Source organism: Pelophylax lessonae (genome assembly GCF_965119305.1).
Source record: "Pelophylax lessonae genome assembly, chromosome: 12".
NCBI lineage: Eukaryota > Metazoa > Chordata > Amphibia > Anura > Ranidae > Pelophylax > Pelophylax lessonae.
The window spans coordinates 2,112,485-2,131,363 of record NC_138779.1 but is presented as its reverse complement, the minus strand read 5'-3'; the positions used below and the strand labels follow the sequence as shown (position 1 = coordinate 2,131,363).

At 50.6% G+C, this 18,879-nt stretch overlaps 1 protein-coding gene across 1 annotated transcript in view; it reads left to right on the top strand.

Annotated features, from left to right (window-relative positions):
- Positions 1 to 3,970: 3,970 nt before the first annotated feature.
- Positions 3,971 to 18,879, top strand: part of LOC309568734 (putative oxidoreductase YteT) — a 200,688-nt gene continuing 185,779 nt past the window's right edge. The window contains exon 1 of the mRNA XM_082274484.1: positions 3,971 to 4,057. Within this exon, the coding sequence (XP_082130610.1) occupies positions 3,992 to 4,057 (66 nt within the window). The 5' untranslated portion in view covers positions 3,971 to 3,991. The remainder of the gene's footprint in view (positions 4,058 to 18,879) is intronic.

The window sequence follows — 18,879 nt, the reverse complement described above, 5'->3', positions numbered from 1 at the left end:
TAACTGTGTGGGGGAGGGGCTTAACTGGAGGAAGACAGAGATCCACGTTCCTGCTTAGCAGACACACAGAAGATCTCTGTTTTTCTTACTAGCGGAACGTTGTTCTGCCTCTCTCCGAACGATCGCTGGGTTGTCCGCCGGACTCGCTGTGTGGATGACCCAAAACATGATCAAAATCCTTCCACTTTATAAAACTCTGGTCCGACCGCATCTGGAGTATTCTGTCCAGTTCTGGTCGCCAGTCCTCAGGAGGGATGTGTTGGAGCTGGAGAGAGTCCAGAGAAGGGCAACTAAACTGATTAGGGGATTGGAGGACCTTAATTATGAAGAGCGTCTACAATCGCTCGATTTATTCTCCCTGGAGAAGAGACGCCTGAGGGGGGACATGATAGCAATTTATAAATATCTCAATGGTGATCTCAGCATAGAAAAAAAGCTGTTCATTCGAAGGGATTGCACGAGGACTCGGGGGCATACAATGCGATTAGAGGAGAAGCGTTTTAACCTCAGGCAACGTGGGGGGTTCTTTACTGTTAGGGCTACAAGATTGTGGAATTCTCTACCACAAGAGGTGGTTTCTGCGGGTAGTATGGTGGCTTTCAAAAGACTCTTAGACTTACATCTCAAGGATCAGAACATTCAGGGGTATGAGAGATGATTACAGCCACACACACCTACACAGGGGGAACTCCGCCCACACACACCTACACAGGGGGAACTCCGCCCACACACACCTACACAGGGGGAACTCCGCCCACACACACCTACACGGGGGGAACTCCGCCCACACACACCTACACAGGGGGAACTCCGCCCACACACACCTACACAGGGGGAACTCCGCCCACACACACCTACACAGGGGGAACTCCGCCCACACACACCTACACAGGGGGAACTCCGCCCACACACCTACACAGGGGGAACTCCGCCCACACACACCTACACAGGGGGAACTCCGCCCACACACACCTACACAGGGGGAACTCCGCCCACACACACCTACACAGGGGGAACTGGATGGACTATTGTCTTTATTCAACCTCAACTACTATGTAACTATGTAACTATGTAAGTATGTAACATTCTTAAAGCGGAGTTCCAGCCTCACACACTCACCTGTCCAATGGTCCAGTGATGCGGCCGCCCGAAGCCTCGCTCTTCTCCCTCTCTGCTCCGCGGCGCCGGCATCACTGGTGTAGGCACCCGGCTGTGACAGTTGTCGGCTTCACAGCCCGGTATGCACGCGTCGTGATTGGCCGGCAATCTTCTGGGACCTCTGACATGTCCCAGAAGATTGCAGGGAGGGAGGGGGAGAGGAGAACTTCCGTTCAGGGCGCCGCGGCGCTCCGAGTGGAAGTGGGAGCGGGTGCCTGTCAAAACTAGGTACCCGCTCCCCCAAAAAAAATGACATGCCAAATGTGGCACATCAGGGGGTTAGAACTGCCTAAAGCGGAAGTTCCACTTTTGGGTGGAACTCCGCTTTAAGTTAAGGGTGTTTTTTTTTTTTCTATTTATTCTTTATCCTCTTTATGACCGCCCGCCGCAGATGTACACGTACAGTGGGCACGAGGCTAGGGGGCGCCCTCCCGCCCCCGCTCATCAGCGGGGACTCCGATGGCCGCCTGACACTGCGATCGCTCCCCGCTGAGAGAGAAGGACGGTCGGATGTTGTAAACACAGCTGACCGTTCTTCTCCCTGGAATGATCACAGAGCTCCTTCTATATAGGAACACATGTCTCTATGGTCATTTCACAAGCCACGCCCCCCACCGTTAGAATCACTCCCCTAGGCTCACATTTAACCCCTTGATCACTTACTGTGTAAACCCCTTTATTAGTACAGTGACAGTGCATATTTTTAGCACTGATTACTGTAGTGATGTCACTGGTCCCCCCAAAAGTGTCAAAAATGTCAGTTAGGGGTCCGATCTGTCCGCCGCAATCCCGCTAAAAATCGCAGATCGCTGCCATTACTACAAAAAAAAAAAAACGATAAAAATGACAAATCTTCCCCCTAGTTTGTAGACGCAATAACTTTTGCGCAAACAAAAAAAATTCGCTTATTGTGATTTTTTTTTTACCAAAAATATGTAGCAGAAAACAAATTGGCCTAAAATGTTAAAAACATTTGATTTTTAATTTTTTTTTTTTGGGAATGTTATATAACAGAATGTGAAAAATATTGTTTTTTTTTTTTTTTTCAGGATTGTCGTTAGCGCGAAAATTAAAAATCGCAGAGGTGATCAAATACCACTAAAAGAAATCTCTGTTTGTTGGAGAAAAAAAGGACATCAATTTAAATTAGGTACAGCGTTGCACAAACGCGCAATTGTCAGTTAAAGTAACGCAGTGCTGAATCGCAAAATATGGCCGGGTCATTAGAAGTGGTTAAAGGGCCGGCGGAAGCCCCCAGCAGTAATCTATCTTTGTCCGGTGCGGTAAGTCGCAGGTTCACTTTAAGGCTTTGCTCACATCGGTGCCCTGCAGGGAATGCATTAAAAAAAATCGCACATTTCCCCGCGATGCACAGAAACATGCGGCCCCTTTGTAGACGCTTTGTGCCGCCATTCATTCTGAACTCCCAATGCTAAAGCAAGAGTCACAATCCATCATATTATATTATAATGGTTCAGGCACTTTTCCTGCGAGTTTCTCCCGTATGGGGCGGTCCATTGAAATAAATGGGCTTCCCAAACGCAGCGCAAAAAAAAACGTGCAGAAAAAAAATTCGCCGTCAGCGGCACCTCCATGGGGAAAATGGAGCCTCGGGCGTCCTAATTTCCCTCATTGGGTCCCTTTAAGCCAAATCCAGAAGCGTCCAATGACGGCCATTATTTATTATTTGGTGTTTGGTGATTTGTCAGCCGGGAAGAGATTTGGAAGAATAACATTTACTAGCAGGAATTACAGACAGGAAGTGAGCGTTCTCTTTGTTCGGGGTCGGGGGAGGTCACATGACACACCAAGAGGTATTACTGGATTAGTGGTGAGGGGGAACACTGGGAGGAATCTAGGGGGCGCCACCAACTCCAACAATGATTGCACTCAGAGGAGCACCACAAGTCCCAGCAACCCCAGCATCCAGACAATATGGAACTACAAGTCCCAGCACATAAATCCAAACCCACCTGAGATATTCCTCCAGGAAGCCAATCATAGGGATCAGAGGTATTCCCCATCCCTCTACTGTATGTATAAATGCCCCTTATATACATGCAGCTGTGGGGTAGAGAATGCCCCCCCCCCCCCCCCCAGATCCTCAGTCTCCAGACCCCTTGTGTGAGCACCCATCCCAGATCTCCTGTGTGTGTTCCCTAATAGATCCCTATACCCCCTGTGTCAGCAACCCCTAGATCTGCAGATGTGAGCAACCCCCACTCCCAGGTCTCCAGACCCCCTGTGTGTGCACCCCCCTGGTCTCCAGACCCCCTGTGTGTGCACCCCCCTGGTCTCCAGACCCCCCTGTGTGTGCACCCCCCTGGTCTCCAGACCCCCCTGTGTGTGCACCCCCCTGGTCTCCAGACCCCCCTGTGTGTGCACCCCCCTGGTCTCCAGACCCCCCTGCGTGTGACCCCCCTGTATGAACACAGGAGCCCATTGAATATCCATGCAAATCAGATGACGGAGTCACACGTTGCCTTTCACCTGCATTCTCATGTAAATATAATTTGTTGATTGTGCTCCACATCCCCCATGCAGCCTCAGCCTCCCCCATGCAGCCTCAGCCTCCCCCATGCAGCCTCAGCACTGATCCCCCGCAGTCATCACTTTATTTCGGGGTGAAGTTCCGTCATTTCCTGTATTTGTAACTTTCACAATCCTCTCTGCTTGTTGTGAATCGGCTGCAGGGAATCCGACTGCTGAACTCCCAGCTGAGCCGTCATTGATAGGCGGTGACTTCATCTACAGCTAAAGATTCCTTCTTCTGTCTGCAGATCTGCTGACCTCCAATTCATCCCAGGATCCTCCGCCTGACCGACCAGCAACCATGGACTTCTTCAACCGGCTGATCCGATCCAACAGTAAGAAGAAGGAGAAACCGGCCTCTAATCAGGTAATATATAGGAGAGACCGGCCTCTAATCAGGTAATATATAGGAGAAGCCGGCCTCTGATCAGGTAATATATAGGAGAAGCCGGCCTCTGATCAGGTAATATATAGGAGAAGCCGGTCTCTGATCAGGTAATATATAGGAGAAGCCGGCCTCTGATCAGGTAATATATAGGAGAAGCCGGCCTCTGATCAGTAATATATAGGAGAAGCTGGCCTCTGATCAGTAATATATAGGAGAAGCCGGTCTCTGATCAGGTAATATATAGGAGAAGCCGGTCTCTGATCAGGTAATATATAGGAGAAGCCGGTCTCTGATCAGGTAATATATAGGAGAAGCCGGTCTCTGATCAGGTAATATATAGGAGAAGCCGGCCTCTGATCAGGTAATATATAGGAGAAGCCGGCCTCTGATCAGGTAATATATAGGAGAAGCCGGTCTCTGATCAGGTAATATATAGGAGAAGCCGGCCTCTGATCAGTAATATATAGGAGAAGCCGGTCTCTGATCAGGTAATATATAGGAGAAGCCGGCCTCTGATCAGGTAATATATAGGAGAAGCCGGCCTCTGATCAGTAATATATAGGAGAAGCCGGCCTCTAATCAGGTAATATATAGGAGAAGTCGGCCTCTGATCAGGTAATATATAGGAGAAGCCGGCCTCTGATCAGTAATATATAGGAGAAGCCGGCCTCTGATCAGGTAATATATAGGAGAAGCCGGCCTCTGATCAGTAATATATAGGAGAAGCCGGCCTCTGATCAGGTAATATATAGGAGAAGCCGGCCTCTGATCAGTAATATATAGGAGAAGCCGGCCTCTGATCAGGTAATATATAGGAGAAGTCAGCCTCTGATCAGGTAATATATAGGAGAAGCCGGCCTCTGATCAGGTAATATATAGGAGAAGCCGGCCTCTGATCAGGTAATATATAGGAGAAGCCGGCCTCTGATCAGGTAATATATAGGGGAAGCCGGCCTCTGATCAAGTAATATATATAAGAAGCCGGCCTCTGATCAGGTAATATATAGGAGAAGTCGGCCTCTGATCAGGTAATATATAGAAGAAGCCGGCCTCTGATCAGGTAATATATAGGAGAAGTCGGCCTCTGATCAGGTAATATATAGAAGAAGCCGGCCTCTGATCAGGTAATAGATAGGAGAAGTCGGCCTCTGATCAGGTAATATATAGGAGAAGCCGGCCTCTGATCAGGTAATATATAGGGGAAGCCGGCCTCTGATCAGGTAATATATAGGAGAAGCCGGTCTCTAATCAGGTAATATATAGAAGAAGCCGGCCTCTGATCAGTAATATATAGGAGAAGTCGGCCTCTGATCAGGTAATATATAGGAGAAGCCGGCCTCTGATCAGGTAATATATAGGAGAAGCCGGCCTCTGATCAGGTAATATATAGGAGAAGCCGGCCTCTGATCAGGTAATATATAGGGGAAGCCGGCCTCTAATCAGGTAATATATAGGAGAGACCGGCCTCTGATCAGGTAATATATACGAGAAGCCGGCCTCTGATCAGTAATATATAGGAGAAGCCGGCCTCTAATCAGGTAATATATAGGAGAAGCCGGCCTCTGATCAGGTAATATATAGGAGAAGCCGGCCTGTGATCAGGTAATATATAGGAGAAGCCGGCCTCTAATCAGGTAATATATAGGAGAAGCCGGCCTCTGATCAGGTAATATATAGGAGAGACCGGCCTCTGATCAGGTAATATATAGGAGAAACCGGCCTCTGATCAGTAATATATAGGAGAAGCCGGCCTCTGATCAGGTAATATATAGGAGAAGTCGGCCTCTGATCAGGTAATATATAGGAGAAGCCGGCCTCTGATCAGGTAATATATAGGAGAAGTCGGCCTCTGATCAGGTAATATATACGAGAAGCCGGCCTCTGATCAGTAATATATAGGAGAAGCCGGCCTCTAATCAGGTAATATATAGGAGAAGCCGGCCTCTGATCAGGTAATATATAGGAGAAGCCGGCCTGTGATCAGGTAATATATAGGAGAAGCCGGCCTCTAATCAGGTAATATATAGGAGAAGCCGGCCTCTGATCAGGTAATATATAGGAGAAGCCGGCCTCTAATCAGGTAATATATAGGAGAAGCCGGCCTCTGATCAGGTAATATATAGGAGAAGCCGGCCTCTAATCAGGTAATATATAGGAGAAGTCGGCCTCTAATCAGGTAATATATAGGAGAAGCCGGCCTCTGATCAGTAATATATAGGAGAAGCCGGCCTCTGATCAGGTAATATATAGGAGAAGCCGGCCTGTGATCAGGTAATATATAGGAGAAGCCGGCCTCTAATCAGGTAATATATAGGAGAAGCCGGCCTCTGATCAGGTAATATATAGGAGAAGCCGGCCTCTGATCAGGTAATATATAGGAGAAGCCGGCCTCTGATCAGGTAATATATAGGAGAAGCCGGCCTCTAATCAGGTAATATATAGGAGAAGCCGGCCTCTGATCAGGTAATATATAGGAGAAGTCGGCCTCTAATCAGGTAATATATAGGAGAAGCCGGCCTCTGATCAGGTAATATATAGGAGAAGTCAGCCTCTGATCAGGTAATATATAGGAGAAGCCGGCCTCTGATCAGGTAATATATAGGAGAAGCCGGCCTCTGATCAGGTAATATATAGGAGAAGCCGGCCTCTGATCAGGTAATATATAGGAGAAGCCGGCCTCTGATCAGGTAATATATAGAAGAAGCCGGCCTCTGATCAGGTAATATATAGGAGAAGTCGGCCTCTGATCAGGTAATATATAGAAGAAGCCGGCCTCTGATCAGGTAATAGATAGGAGAAGTCGGCCTCTGATCAGGTAATATATAGGAGAAGCCGGCCTCTGATCAGGTAATATATAGGGGAAGCCGGCCTCTGATCAGGTAATATATAGAAGAAGCCGGCCTCTGATCAGGTAATAGATAGGAGAAGTCGGCCTCTGATCAGGTAATATATACGAGAAGCCGGCCTCTGATCAGTAATATATAGGAGAAGCCGGCCTCTAATCAGGTAATATATAGGAGAAGCCGGCCTCTGATCAGGTAATATATAGGAGAAGCCGGCCTGTGATCAGGTAATATATAGGAGAAGCCGGCCTCTAATCAGGTAATATATAGGAGAAGCCGGCCTCTGATCAGGTAATATATAGGAGAGACCGGCCTCTGATCAGGTAATATATAGGAGAAACCGGCCTCTGATCAGTAATATATAGGAGAAGCCGGCCTCTGATCAGGTAATATATAGGAGAAGTCGGCCTCTGATCAGGTAATATATAGGAGAAGCCGGCCTCTGATCAGGTAATATATAGGAGAGACCGGCCTCTGATCAGGTAATATATAGGAGAAACCGGCCTCTGATCAGTAATATATAGGAGAAGTCGGCCTCTGATCAGGTAATATATACGAGAAGCCGGCCTCTGATCAGTAATATATAGGAGAAGCCGGCCTCTAATCAGGTAATATATAGGAGAAGCCGGCCTCTGATCAGGTAATATATAGGAGAAGCCGGCCTGTGATCAGGTAATATATAGGAGAAGCCGGCCTCTAATCAGGTAATATATAGGAGAAGCCGGCCTCTGATCAGGTAATATATAGGAGAAGCCGGCCTCTAATCAGGTAATATATAGGAGAAGCCGGCCTCTGATCAGGTAATATATAGGAGAAGCCGGCCTCTAATCAGGTAATATATAGGAGAAGTCGGCCTCTAATCAGGTAATATATAGGAGAAGCCGGCCTCTGATCAGTAATATATAGGAGAAGCTGGCCTCTGATCAGGTAATATATAGGAGAAGCCGGCCTGTGATCAGGTAATATATAGGGGAAGCCGGCCTCTAATCAGGTAATATATAGGAGAAGCCGGCCTCTAATCAGGTAATATATAGGAGAAGCCGGCCTCTGATCAGGTAATATATAGGAGAAGCTGGCCTCTGATCAGGTAATATATAGGGGAAGCCGGCCTCTAATCAGGTAATATATAGGAGAAGCCGGCCTCTAATCAGGTAATATATAGGAGAAGCCGGCCTCTGATCAGGTAATATATAGGAGAAGCTGGCCTCTGATCAGGTAATATATAGGAGAAGCCGGCCTCTAATCAGGTAATATATAGGGGAAGCCGGCCTCTAATCAGGTAATATATAGGAGAGACCGGCCTCTGATCAGGTAATATATACGAGAAGCCGGCCTCTGATCAGTAATATATAGGAGAAGCCGGCCTCTAATCAGGTAATATATAGGAGAAGCCGGCCTCTGATCAGGTAATATATAGGAGAAGCCGGCCTGTGATCAGGTAATATATAGGAGAAGCCGGCCTCTAATCAGGTAATATATAGGAGAAGCCGGCCTCTGATCAGGTAATATATAGGAGAGACCGGCCTCTGATCAGGTAATATATAGGAGAAACCGGCCTCTGATCAGTAATATATAGGAGAAGCCGGCCTCTGATCAGGTAATATATAGGAGAAGTCGGCCTCTGATCAGGTAATATATAGGAGAAGCCGGCCTCTGATCAGGTAATATATAGGAGAGACCGGCCTCTGATCAGGTAATATATAGGAGAAACCGGCCTCTGATCAGTAATATATAGGAGAAGTCGGCCTCTGATCAGGTAATATATAGGAGAAGCCGGCCTCTGATCAGGTAATATATAGGAGAGACCGGCCTCTGATCAGGTAATATATAGGAGAAGCCGGCCTCTGATCAGTAATATATAGGAGAAGCCGGCCTCTAATCAGGTAATATATAGGAGAAGCCGGCCTCTGATCAGGTAATATATAGGAGAAGCCGGCCTGTGATCAGGTAATATATAGGAGAAGCCGGCCTCTAATCAGGTAATATATAGGAGAAGCCGGCCTCTGATCAGGTAATATATAGGAGAAGCCGGCCTCTAATCAGGTAATATATAGGAGAAGCCGGCCTCTGATCAGGTAATATATAGGAGAAGCCGGCCTCTAATCAGGTAATATATAGGAGAAGTCGGCCTCTAATCAGGTAATATATAGGAGAAGCCGGCCTCTGATCAGTAATATATAGGAGAAGCTGGCCTCTGATCAGGTAATATATAGGAGAAGCCGGCCTGTGATCAGGTAATATATAGGAGAAGCCGGCCTCTAATCAGGTAATATATAGGAGAAGCCGGCCTCTGATCAGGTAATATATAGGAGAAGCCGGTCTCTAATCAGGTAATATATAGGAGAAGCCGGTCTCTAATCAGGTAATATATAGGAGAAGCCGGCCTCTGATCAGTAATATATAGCAGAAGCCGGCCTCTGATCAGTAATATATAGGAGAAGCCGGCCTCTAATCAGTAATATATAGGAGAAGCCGGCCTCTGATCAGTAATATATAGGAGAAGCCGGCCTCTGATCAGGAAATATATAGGAGAAGCCGGTCTCTGATCAGGTAATATATAGGAGAAGCCGGCCTCTGATCAGGAAATATATAGGAGAAGCCGGTCTCTGATCAGGTAATATATAGGAGAAGCCGGCCTCTGATCAGGTAATATATAGGAGAAGCCGGCCTCTGATCAGGAAATATATAGGAGAAGCCGGTCTCTGATCAGGTAATATATAGGAGAAGCCGGCCTCTGATCAGGTAATATATAGGAGAAGCCGGCCTCTGATCAGGTAATATATAGGAGAAGCCGGCCTCTGATCAGGTAATATATAGGAGAAGTCGGCCTCTGATCAGGTAATATATAGGAGAAGCCGGCCTCTGATCAGGTAATATATAGGAGAAGTCAGCCTCTGATCAGGTAATATATAGGAGAAGCCGGTCTCTAATCAGGTAATATATAGGAGAAGCCGGCCTCTGATCAGTAATATATAGGAGAAGCCGGCCTCTGATCAGGAAATATATAGGAGAAGCCGGCCTCTGATCAGGAAATATATAGGAGAAGCCGGTCTCTAATCAGGTAATATATAGGAGAAGTCGGCCTCTAATCAGGTAATATATAGGAGAAGTCGGCCTCTAATCAGGTAATATATAGGAGAAGCCGGTCTCTAATCAGGTAATATATAGGAGAAGTCGGCCTCTAATCAGGTAATATATAGGAGAAGTCGGCCTCTAATCAGGTAATATATAGGAGAAGTCGGCCTCTGATCAGTAATATATAGGAGAAGCCGGCCTCTGATCAGGTAATATATAGGAGAAGTCGGCCTCTGATCAGGTAATATATAGGAGAAGCCGGCCTCTGATCAGGTAATATATAGGAGAGACCGGCCTCTGATCAGGTAATATATAGGAGAAACCGGCCTCTGATCAGTAATATATAGGAGAAGCCGGTCTCTAATCAGGTAATATATAGGAGAAGTCGGCCTCTAATCAGGTAATATATAGGAGAAGTCGGCCTCTAATCAGGTAATATATAGGAGAAGCCGGTCTCTAATCAGGTAATATATAGGAGAAGTCGGCCTCTAATCAGGTAATATATAGGAGAAGTCGGCCTCTGATCAGTAATATATAGGAGAAGCCGGCCTCTGATCAGTAATATATAGGAGAAGTCGGCCTCTGATCAGGTAATATATAGGAGAAGCCGGTCTCTGATCAGGTAATATATAGGAGAAGCCGGTCTCTGATCAGGTAATATATAGGAGAAGCCGGTCTCTGATCAGGTAATATATAGGAGAAGTCGGCCTCTGATCAGGTAATATATAGGAGAAGTCGGCCTCTGATCAGTAATATATAGGAGAAGCCGGCCTCTGATCAGTAATATATAGGAGAAGTCGGCCTCTGATCAGGTAATATATAGGAGAAGCCGGTCTCTGATCAGGTAATATATAGGGGAAGCCGGTCTCTGATCAGGTAATATATAGGAGAAGCCGGTCTCTGATCAGGTAATATATAGGGGAAGCCGGTCTCTGATCAGGTAATATATAGGAGAAGCCGGCCTCTGATCAGGTAATATACAATAATAATACAGCAAGAATACACTTTAATAGAAGAAGGTTAGGAGGGCTCTGCTCCTAGGAGCTTACTATCTAATAGGGAGGGGCTGGTAGAGATAAAGATAGTAACTGTGAGGGATGAAATGATAGGAGAAATAGAAGATTCGCTTATTAGCTGAGGGCAGGATGGGCCTCCCTGAAGAGATGAGTTTTCAGAGATCGTCTAAAGGCATCCAGAGTAGGCGATAGACTGATTGGGGTAGAGAGTTCCGGAGGATGGGAGAGGCTCGGGAGAAGTCCCTGAGATGAGCATTGGAGGAGGGAGATAGACAGATTGGGGTAGAGATTTCCGGAGGATGGGAGAGGCTCGGGAGAAGTCCTGGAGATGAGCATTGGAGGAGGGAGATAGACAGATTGGGGTAGAGATTTCCGGAGGATGGGAGAGGCTCGGGAGAAGTCCTGGAGATGAGCATTGGAGGAGGGAGATAGACAGATTGGAGTAGAGAGTTCCGGAGGATGGGAGAGGCTCGGGAGAAGTCCTGGAGATGAGCATTGGAGGAGGGAGATAGACAGATTGGAGTAGAGAGTTCCGGAGGATGGGAGAGGCTCAGGAGAAGTCCTGGAGATGAGCATTGGAGGAGGGAGATAGACAGATTGGGGTAGAGAGTTCCGGAGTATGGGAGAGGCTCAGGAGAAGTGGTGGGAGGTAGAGAGCAGGAGGTCCCGGGAGGAGTGGAGAGGACGGTCATACTGGATTGGTTGCTGCCATTGAAGGTTTGGACATCACTGCTTATCTTGAGGGGGACAAAAATAGCAACCCAGACATGTTTCTCACTTGCTTGACTTGATGTCGCCCTCAGGAAGCATTGTCCTCCCCCTATAGAAATGTCCGGTCTGGCCGGGACGGAGACATTATTTTCTATGTTGCAGTTAAAAAACTCTTACAGGTCTCGTCCCTCCTCCTAGCCTGTGATTGGACAGTGAAGGAAAGCAGCAGACTGATGAGCTCCTCTCTCTGTCCTCTCTTATCAGTACGCACCTTGTTATTACATGAGCACCGTTTATTCTTCCTCTCCCAGTCTGAGCTCTGATCCCTCTCCCAGTCTGAGCTCTGATCCTTCTCCCAGTCTGAGCTCTGATCCCTCTCCCAGTCTGAGCTCTGATCCTTCTCCCAGTCTGAGCTCTGATCCCTCTCCCAGTCTGAGCTCTGATCCCTCTCCCAGTCTGAGCTCTGATCCTTCTCCCAGTCTGAGCTCTGATCCTTCTCCCAGTCTGAGCTCTGATCCTTCTCCCAGTCTGAGCTCTGATCCTTCTCCCAGTCTGAGCTCTGATCCCTCTCCCAGTCTGAGCTCTGATCCTTTTCCCAGTCTGAGCTCTGATCCTTCTCCCAGTCTGAGCTCTGATCCTTCTCCCAGTCTGAGCTCTGATCCCTCTCCCAGTCTGAGCTCTGATCCCTCTCCCAGTCTGAGCTCTGATCCCTCTCCCAGTCTGAGCTCTGATCCCTCTCCCAGTCTGAGCTCTGATCCTTCTCCCAGTCTGAGCTCTGATCCTTCTCCCAGTCTGAGCTCTGATCCCTCTCCCAGTCTGAGCTCTGATCCCTCTCCCAGTCTGAGCTCTGATCCTTCTCCCAGTCTGAGCTCTGATCCCTCTCCCAGTCTGAGCTCTGATCCCTCTCCCAGTCTGAGCTCTGATCCTTCTCCCAGTCTGAGCTCTGATCCCTCTCCCAGTCTGAGCTCTGATCCTTCTCCCAGTCTGAGCTCTGATCCTTCTCCCAGTCTGAGCTCTGATCCCTCTCCCAGTCTGAGCTCTGATCCCTCTCCCAGTCTGAGCTCTGATCCTTCTCCCAGTCTGAGCTCTGATCCCTCTCCCAGTCTGAGCTCTGATCCTTCTCCCAGTCTGAGCTCTGATCCTTCTCCCAGTCTGAGCTCTGATCCCTCTCCCAGTCTGAGCTCTGATCCTTCTCCCAGTCTGAGCTCTGATCCCTCTCCCAGTCTGAGCTCTGATCCTTTTCCCAGTCTGAGCTCTGATCCCTCTCCCAGTCTGAGCTCTGATCCTTCTCCCAGTCTGAGCTCTGATCCTTCTCCCAGTCTGAGCTCTGATCCCTCTCCCAGTCTGAGCTCTGATCCTTCTCCCAGTCTGAGCTCTGATCCCTCTCCCAGTCTGAGCTCTGATCCTTCTCCCAGTCTGAGCTCTGATCCTTCTCCCAGTCTGAGCTCTGATCCCTCTCCCAGTCTGAGCTCTGATCCCTCTCCCAGTCTGAGCTCTGATCCCTCTCCCAGTCTGAGCTCTGATCCCTCTCCCAGTCTGAGCTCTGATCCTTCTCCCAGTCTGAGCTCTGATCCTTCTCCCAGTCTGAGCTCTGATCCTTCTCCCAGTCTGAGCTCTGATCCTTCTCCCAGTCTGAGCTCTGATCCCTCTCCCAGTCTGAGCTCTGATCCCTCTCCCAGTCTGAGCTCTGATCCCTCTCCCAGTCTGAGCTCTGATCCCTCTCCCAGTCTGAGCTCTGATCCTTCTCCCAGTCTGAGCTCTGATCCTTCTCCCAGTCTGAGCTCTGATCCCTCTCCCAGTCTGAGCTCTGATCCCTCTCCCAGTCTGAGCTCTAATCCCTCTCCCAGTCTGAGCTCTGATCCCTCTCCCAGTCTGAGCTCTGATCCCTCTCCCAGTCTGAGCTCTGATCCTTCTCCCAGTCTGAGCTCTGATCCTTCTCCCAGTCTGAGCTCTGATCCCTCTCCCAGTCTGAGCTCTGATCCTTCTCCCAGTCTGAGCTCTAATCCCTCTCCCAGTCTGAGCTCTGATCCTTCTCCCAGTCTGAGCTCTAATCCCTTTCCCAGTCTGAGCTCTGATCCCTCTCCCAGTCTGAGCTCTGATCCTTCTCCCAGTCTGAGCTCTAATCCCTCTCCCAGTCTGAGCTCTGATCCTTCTCCCAGTCTGAGCTCTGATCCCTCTCCCAGTCTGAGCTCTGATCCCTCTCCCAGTCTGAGCTCTGATCCCTCTCCCAGTCTGAGCTCTGATCCCTCTCCCAGTCTGAGCTCTGATCCTTCTCCCAGTCTGAGCTCTGATCCCTCTCCCAGTCTGAGCTCTGATCCTTCTCCCAGTCTGAGCTCTAATCCCTCTCCCAGTCTGAGCTCTGATCCCTCTCCCAGTCTGAGCTCTAATCCCTCTCCCAGTCTGAGCTCTGATCCCTCTCCCAGTCTGAGCTCTGATCCTTCTCCCAGTCTGAGCTCTGATCCCTCTCCCAGTCTGAGCTCTGATCCCTCTCCCAGTCTGAGCTCTGATCCTTCTCCCAGTCTGAGCTCTAATCCCTCTCCCAGTCTGAGCTCTGATCCTTCTCCCAGTCTGAGCTCTGATCCCTCTCCCAGTCTGAGCTCTGATCCCTCTCCCAGTCTGAGCTCTGATCCTTCTCCCAGTCTGAGCTCTGATCCTTCTCCCAGTCTGAGCTCTGATCCCTCTCCCAGTCTGAGCTCTGATCCTTTTCCCAGTCTGAGCTCTGATCCTTCTCCCAGTCTGAGCTCTGATCCTTCTCCCAGTCTGAGCTCTGATCCCTCTCCCAGTCTGAGCTCTGATCCCTCTCCCAGTCTGAGCTCTGATCCCTCTCCCAGTCTGAGCTCTGATCCCTCTCCCAGTCTGAGCTCTGATCCTTCTCCCAGTCTGAGCTCTGATCCTTCTCCCAGTCTGAGCTCTGATCCCTCTCCCAGTCTGAGCTCTGATCCCTCTCCCAGTCTGAGCTCTGATCCTTCTCCCAGTCTGAGCTCTGATCCCTCTCCCAGTCTGAGCTCTGATCCCTCTCCCAGTCTGAGCTCTGATCCTTCTCCCAGTCTGAGCTCTGATCCCTCTCCCAGTCTGAGCTCTGATCCTTCTCCCAGTCTGAGCTCTGATCCTTCTCCCAGTCTGAGCTCTGATCCTTCTCCCAGTCTGAGCTCTGATCCCTCTCCCAGTCTGAGCTCTGATCCCTCTCCCAGTCTGAGCTCTGATCCTTCTCCCAGTCTGAGCTCTGATCCCTCTCCCAGTCTGAGCTCTGATCCTTCTCCCAGTCTGAGCTCTGATCCTTCTCCCAGTCTGAGCTCTGATCCTTCTCCCAGTCTGAGCTCTGATCCCTCTCCCAGTCTGAGCTCTGATCCCTCTCCCAGTCTGAGCTCTGATCCCTCTCCCAGTCTGAGCTCTGATCCCTCTCCCAGTCTGAGCTCTGATCCCTCTCCCAGTCTGAGCTCTGATCCTTCTCCCAGTCTGAGCTCTAATCCCTCTCCCAGTCTGAGCTCTGATCCTTCTCCCAGTCTGAGCTCTAATCCCTCTCCCAGTCTGAGCTCTAATCCCTCTCCCAGTCTGAGCTCTGATCCTTCTCCCAGTCTGAGCTCTAATCCCTCTCCCAGTCTGAGCTCTGATCCCTCTCCCAGTCTGAGCTCTGATCCTTCTCCCAGTCTGAGCTCTGATCCTTCTCCCAGTCTGAGCTCTGATCCTTCTCCCAGTCTGAGCTCTGATCCCTCTCCCAGTCTGAGCTCTGATCCTTTTCCCAGTCTGAGCTCTGATCCTTCTCCCAGTCTGAGCTCTGATCCTTCTCCCAGTCTGAGCTCTGATCCCTCTCCCAGTCTGAGCTCTGATCCCTCTCCCAGTCTGAGCTCTGATCCCTCTCCCAGTCTGAGCTCTGATCCTTCTCCCAGTCTGAGCTCTGATCCCTCTCCCAGTCTGAGCTCTGATCCTTCTCCCAGTCTGAGCTCTGATCCTTCTCCCAGTCTGAGCTCTGATCCCTCTCCCAGTCTGAGCTCTGATCCCTCTCCCAGTCTGAGCTCTGATCCCTCTCCCAGTCTGAGCTCTGATCCTTCTCCCAGTCTGAGCTCTGATCCCTCTCCCAGTCTGAGCTCTGATCCTTCTCCCAGTCTGAGCTCTGATCCTTCTCCCAGTCTGAGCTCTGATCCCTCTCCCAGTCTGAGCTCTGATCCCTCTCCCAGTCTGAGCTCTGATCCCTCTCCCAGTCTGAGCTCTGATCCCTCTCCCAGTCTGAGCTCTGATCCCTCTCCCAGTCTGAGCTCTGATCCCTCTCCCAGTCTGAGCTCTGATCCCTCTCCCAGTCTGAGCTCTGATCCCTCTCCCAGTCTGAGCTCTGATCCCTCTCCCAGTCTGAGCTCTGATCCCTCTCCCAGTCTGAGCTCTGATCCCTCTCCCAGTCTGAGCTCTGATCCCTCTCCCAGTATGAGCTCTGATCCCTCTCCCAGTCTGAGCTCTGATCCCTCTCCCAGTCTGAGCTCTGATCCCTCTCCCAGTCTGAGCTCTGATCCCTCTCCCAGTCTGAGCTCTGATCCCTCTCCCAGTCTGAGCTCTGATCCCTCTCCCAGTCTGAGCTCTGATCCCTCTCCCAGTCTGAGCTCTGATCCCTCTCCCAGTCTGAGCTCTGATCCTTCTCCCAGTCTGAGCTCTAATCCCTCTCCCAGTCTGAGCTCTGATCCTTCTCCCAGTCTGAGCTCTAATCCCTCTCCCAGTATGAGCTCTGATGCCTCTCCCAGTCTGAGCTCTGATGCCTCTCCCAGTCTGAGCTCTGATGCCTCTCCCAGTCTGAGCTCTGATGCTTCTCCCAGTCTGAGCTCTGATGCCTCTCCCAGTCTGAGCTCTGATGCCTCTCCCAGTCTGAGCTCTGATCCCTCTCCCAGTCTGAGCTCTGATCCTTCTCCCAGTCTGAGCTCTGATCCTTCTCCCAGTCTGAGCTCTGATCCCTCTCCCAGTCTGAGCTCTGATCCCTCTCCCAGTCTGAGCTCTGATCCCTCTCCCAGTCTGAGCTCTGATCCTTCTCCCAGTCTGAGCTCTGATCCCTCTCCCAGTCTGAGCTCTGATCCTTCTCCCAGTCTGAGCTCTGATCCTTCTCCCAGTCTGAGCTCTGATCCCTCTCCCAGTCTGAGCTCTGATCCCTCTCCCAGTCTGAGCTCTGATCCCTCTCCCAGTCTGAGCTCTGATCCCTCTCCCAGTCTGAGCTCTGATCCCTCTCCCAGTCTGAGCTCTGATCCCTCTCCCAGTCTGAGCTCTGATCCCTCTCCCAGTCTGAGCTCTGATCCCTCTCCCAGTCTGAGCTCTGATCCCTCTCCCAGTCTGAGCTCTGATCCCTCTCCCAGTCTGAGCTCTGATCCCTCTCCCAGTCTGAGCTCTGATCCCTCTCCCAGTATGAGCTCTGATCCCTCTCCCAGTCTGAGCTCTGATCCCTCTCCCAGTCTGAGCTCTGATCCCTCTCCCAGTCTGAGCTCTGATCCCTCTCCCAGTCTGAGCTCTGATCCCTCTCCCAGTCTGAGCTCTGATCCCTCTCCCAGTCTGAGCTCTGATCCCTCTCCCAGTCTGAGCTCTGATCCCTCTCCCAGTCTGAGCTCTGATCCTTCTCCCAGTCTGAGCTCTAATCCCTCTCCCAGTCTGAGCTCTGATCCTTCTCCCAGTCTGAGCTCTAATCCCTCTCCCAGTATGAGCTCTGATGCCTCTCCCAGTCTGAGCTCTGATGCCTCTCCCAGTCTGAGCTCTGATCCCTCTCCCAGTCTGAGCTCTGATCCTTCTCCCAGTCTGAGCTCTGATCCTTCTCCCAGTCTGAGCTCTGATCCCTCTCCCAGTCTGAGCTCTGATCCCTCTCCCAGTCTGAGCTCTGATCCCTCTCCCAGTCTGAGCTCTGATCCCTCTCCCAGTCTGAGCTCTGATCCCTCTCCCAGTCTGAGCTCTGATCCTTCTCCCAGTCTGAGCTCTGATCCCTCTCCCAGTCTGAGCTCTGATCCCTCTCCCAGTCTGAGCTCTAATCCTTCTCCCAGTCTGAGCTCTGATGCCTCTCCCAGTCTGAGCTCTGATGCCTCTCCCAGTCTGAGCTCTGATGCTTCTCCCAGTCTGAGCTCTGATGCCTCTCCCAGTCTGAGCTCTGATGCCTCTCCCAGTCTGAGCTCTGATCCCTCTCCCAGTCTGAGCTCTGATCCCTCTCCCAGTCTGAGCTCTGATCCTTCTCCCAGTCTGAGCTCTGATCCCTCTCCCAGTCTGAGCTCTGATCCCTCTCCCAGTCTGAGCTCTGATCCTTCTCCCAGTCTGAGCTCTGATCCCTCTCCCAGTCTGAGCTCTGATCCTTCTCCCAGTCTGAGCTCTGATCCTTCTCCCAGTCTGAGCTCTGATCCCTCTCCCAGTCTGAGCTCTGATCCCTCTCCCAGTCTGAGCTCTGATCCCTCTCCCAGTCTGAGCTCTGATCCCTCTCCCAGTCTGAGCTCTGATCCCTCTCCCAGTCTGAGCTCTGATCCCTCTCCCAGTCTGAGCTCTGATCCCTCTCCCAGTCTGAGCTCTGATCCCTCTCCCAGTCTGAGCTCTGATCCCTCTCCCAGTCTGAGCTCTGATCCCTCTCCCAGTCTGAGCTCTGATCCCTCTCCCAGTCTGAGCTCTGATCCCTCTCCCAGTATGAGCTCTGATCCCTCTCCCAGTCTGAGCTCTGATCCCTCTCCCAGTCTGAGCTCTGATCCCTCTCCCAGTCTGAGCTCTGATCCCTCTCCCAGTCTGAGCTCTGATCCCTCTCCCAGTCTGAGCTCTGATCCCTCTCCCAGTCTGAGCTCTGATCCCTCTCCCAGTCTGAGCTCTGATCCCTCTCCCAGTCTGAGCTCTGATCCTTCTCCCAGTCTGAGCTCTAATCCCTCTCCCAGTCTGAGCTCTGATCCTTCTCCCAGTCTGAGCTCTAATCCCTCTCCCAGTATGAGCTCTGATGCCTCTCCCAGTCTGAGCTCTGATGCCTCTCCCAGTCTGAGCTCTGATCCCTCTCCCAGTCTGAGCTCTGATCCTTCTCCCAGTCTGAGCTCTGATCCTTCTCCCAGTCTGAGCTCTGATCCCTCTCCCAGTCTGAGCTCTGATCCCTCTCCCAGTCTGAGCTCTGATCCCTCTCCCAGTCTGAGCTCTGATCCTTCTCCCAGTCTGAGCTCTGATCCCTCTCCCAGTCTGA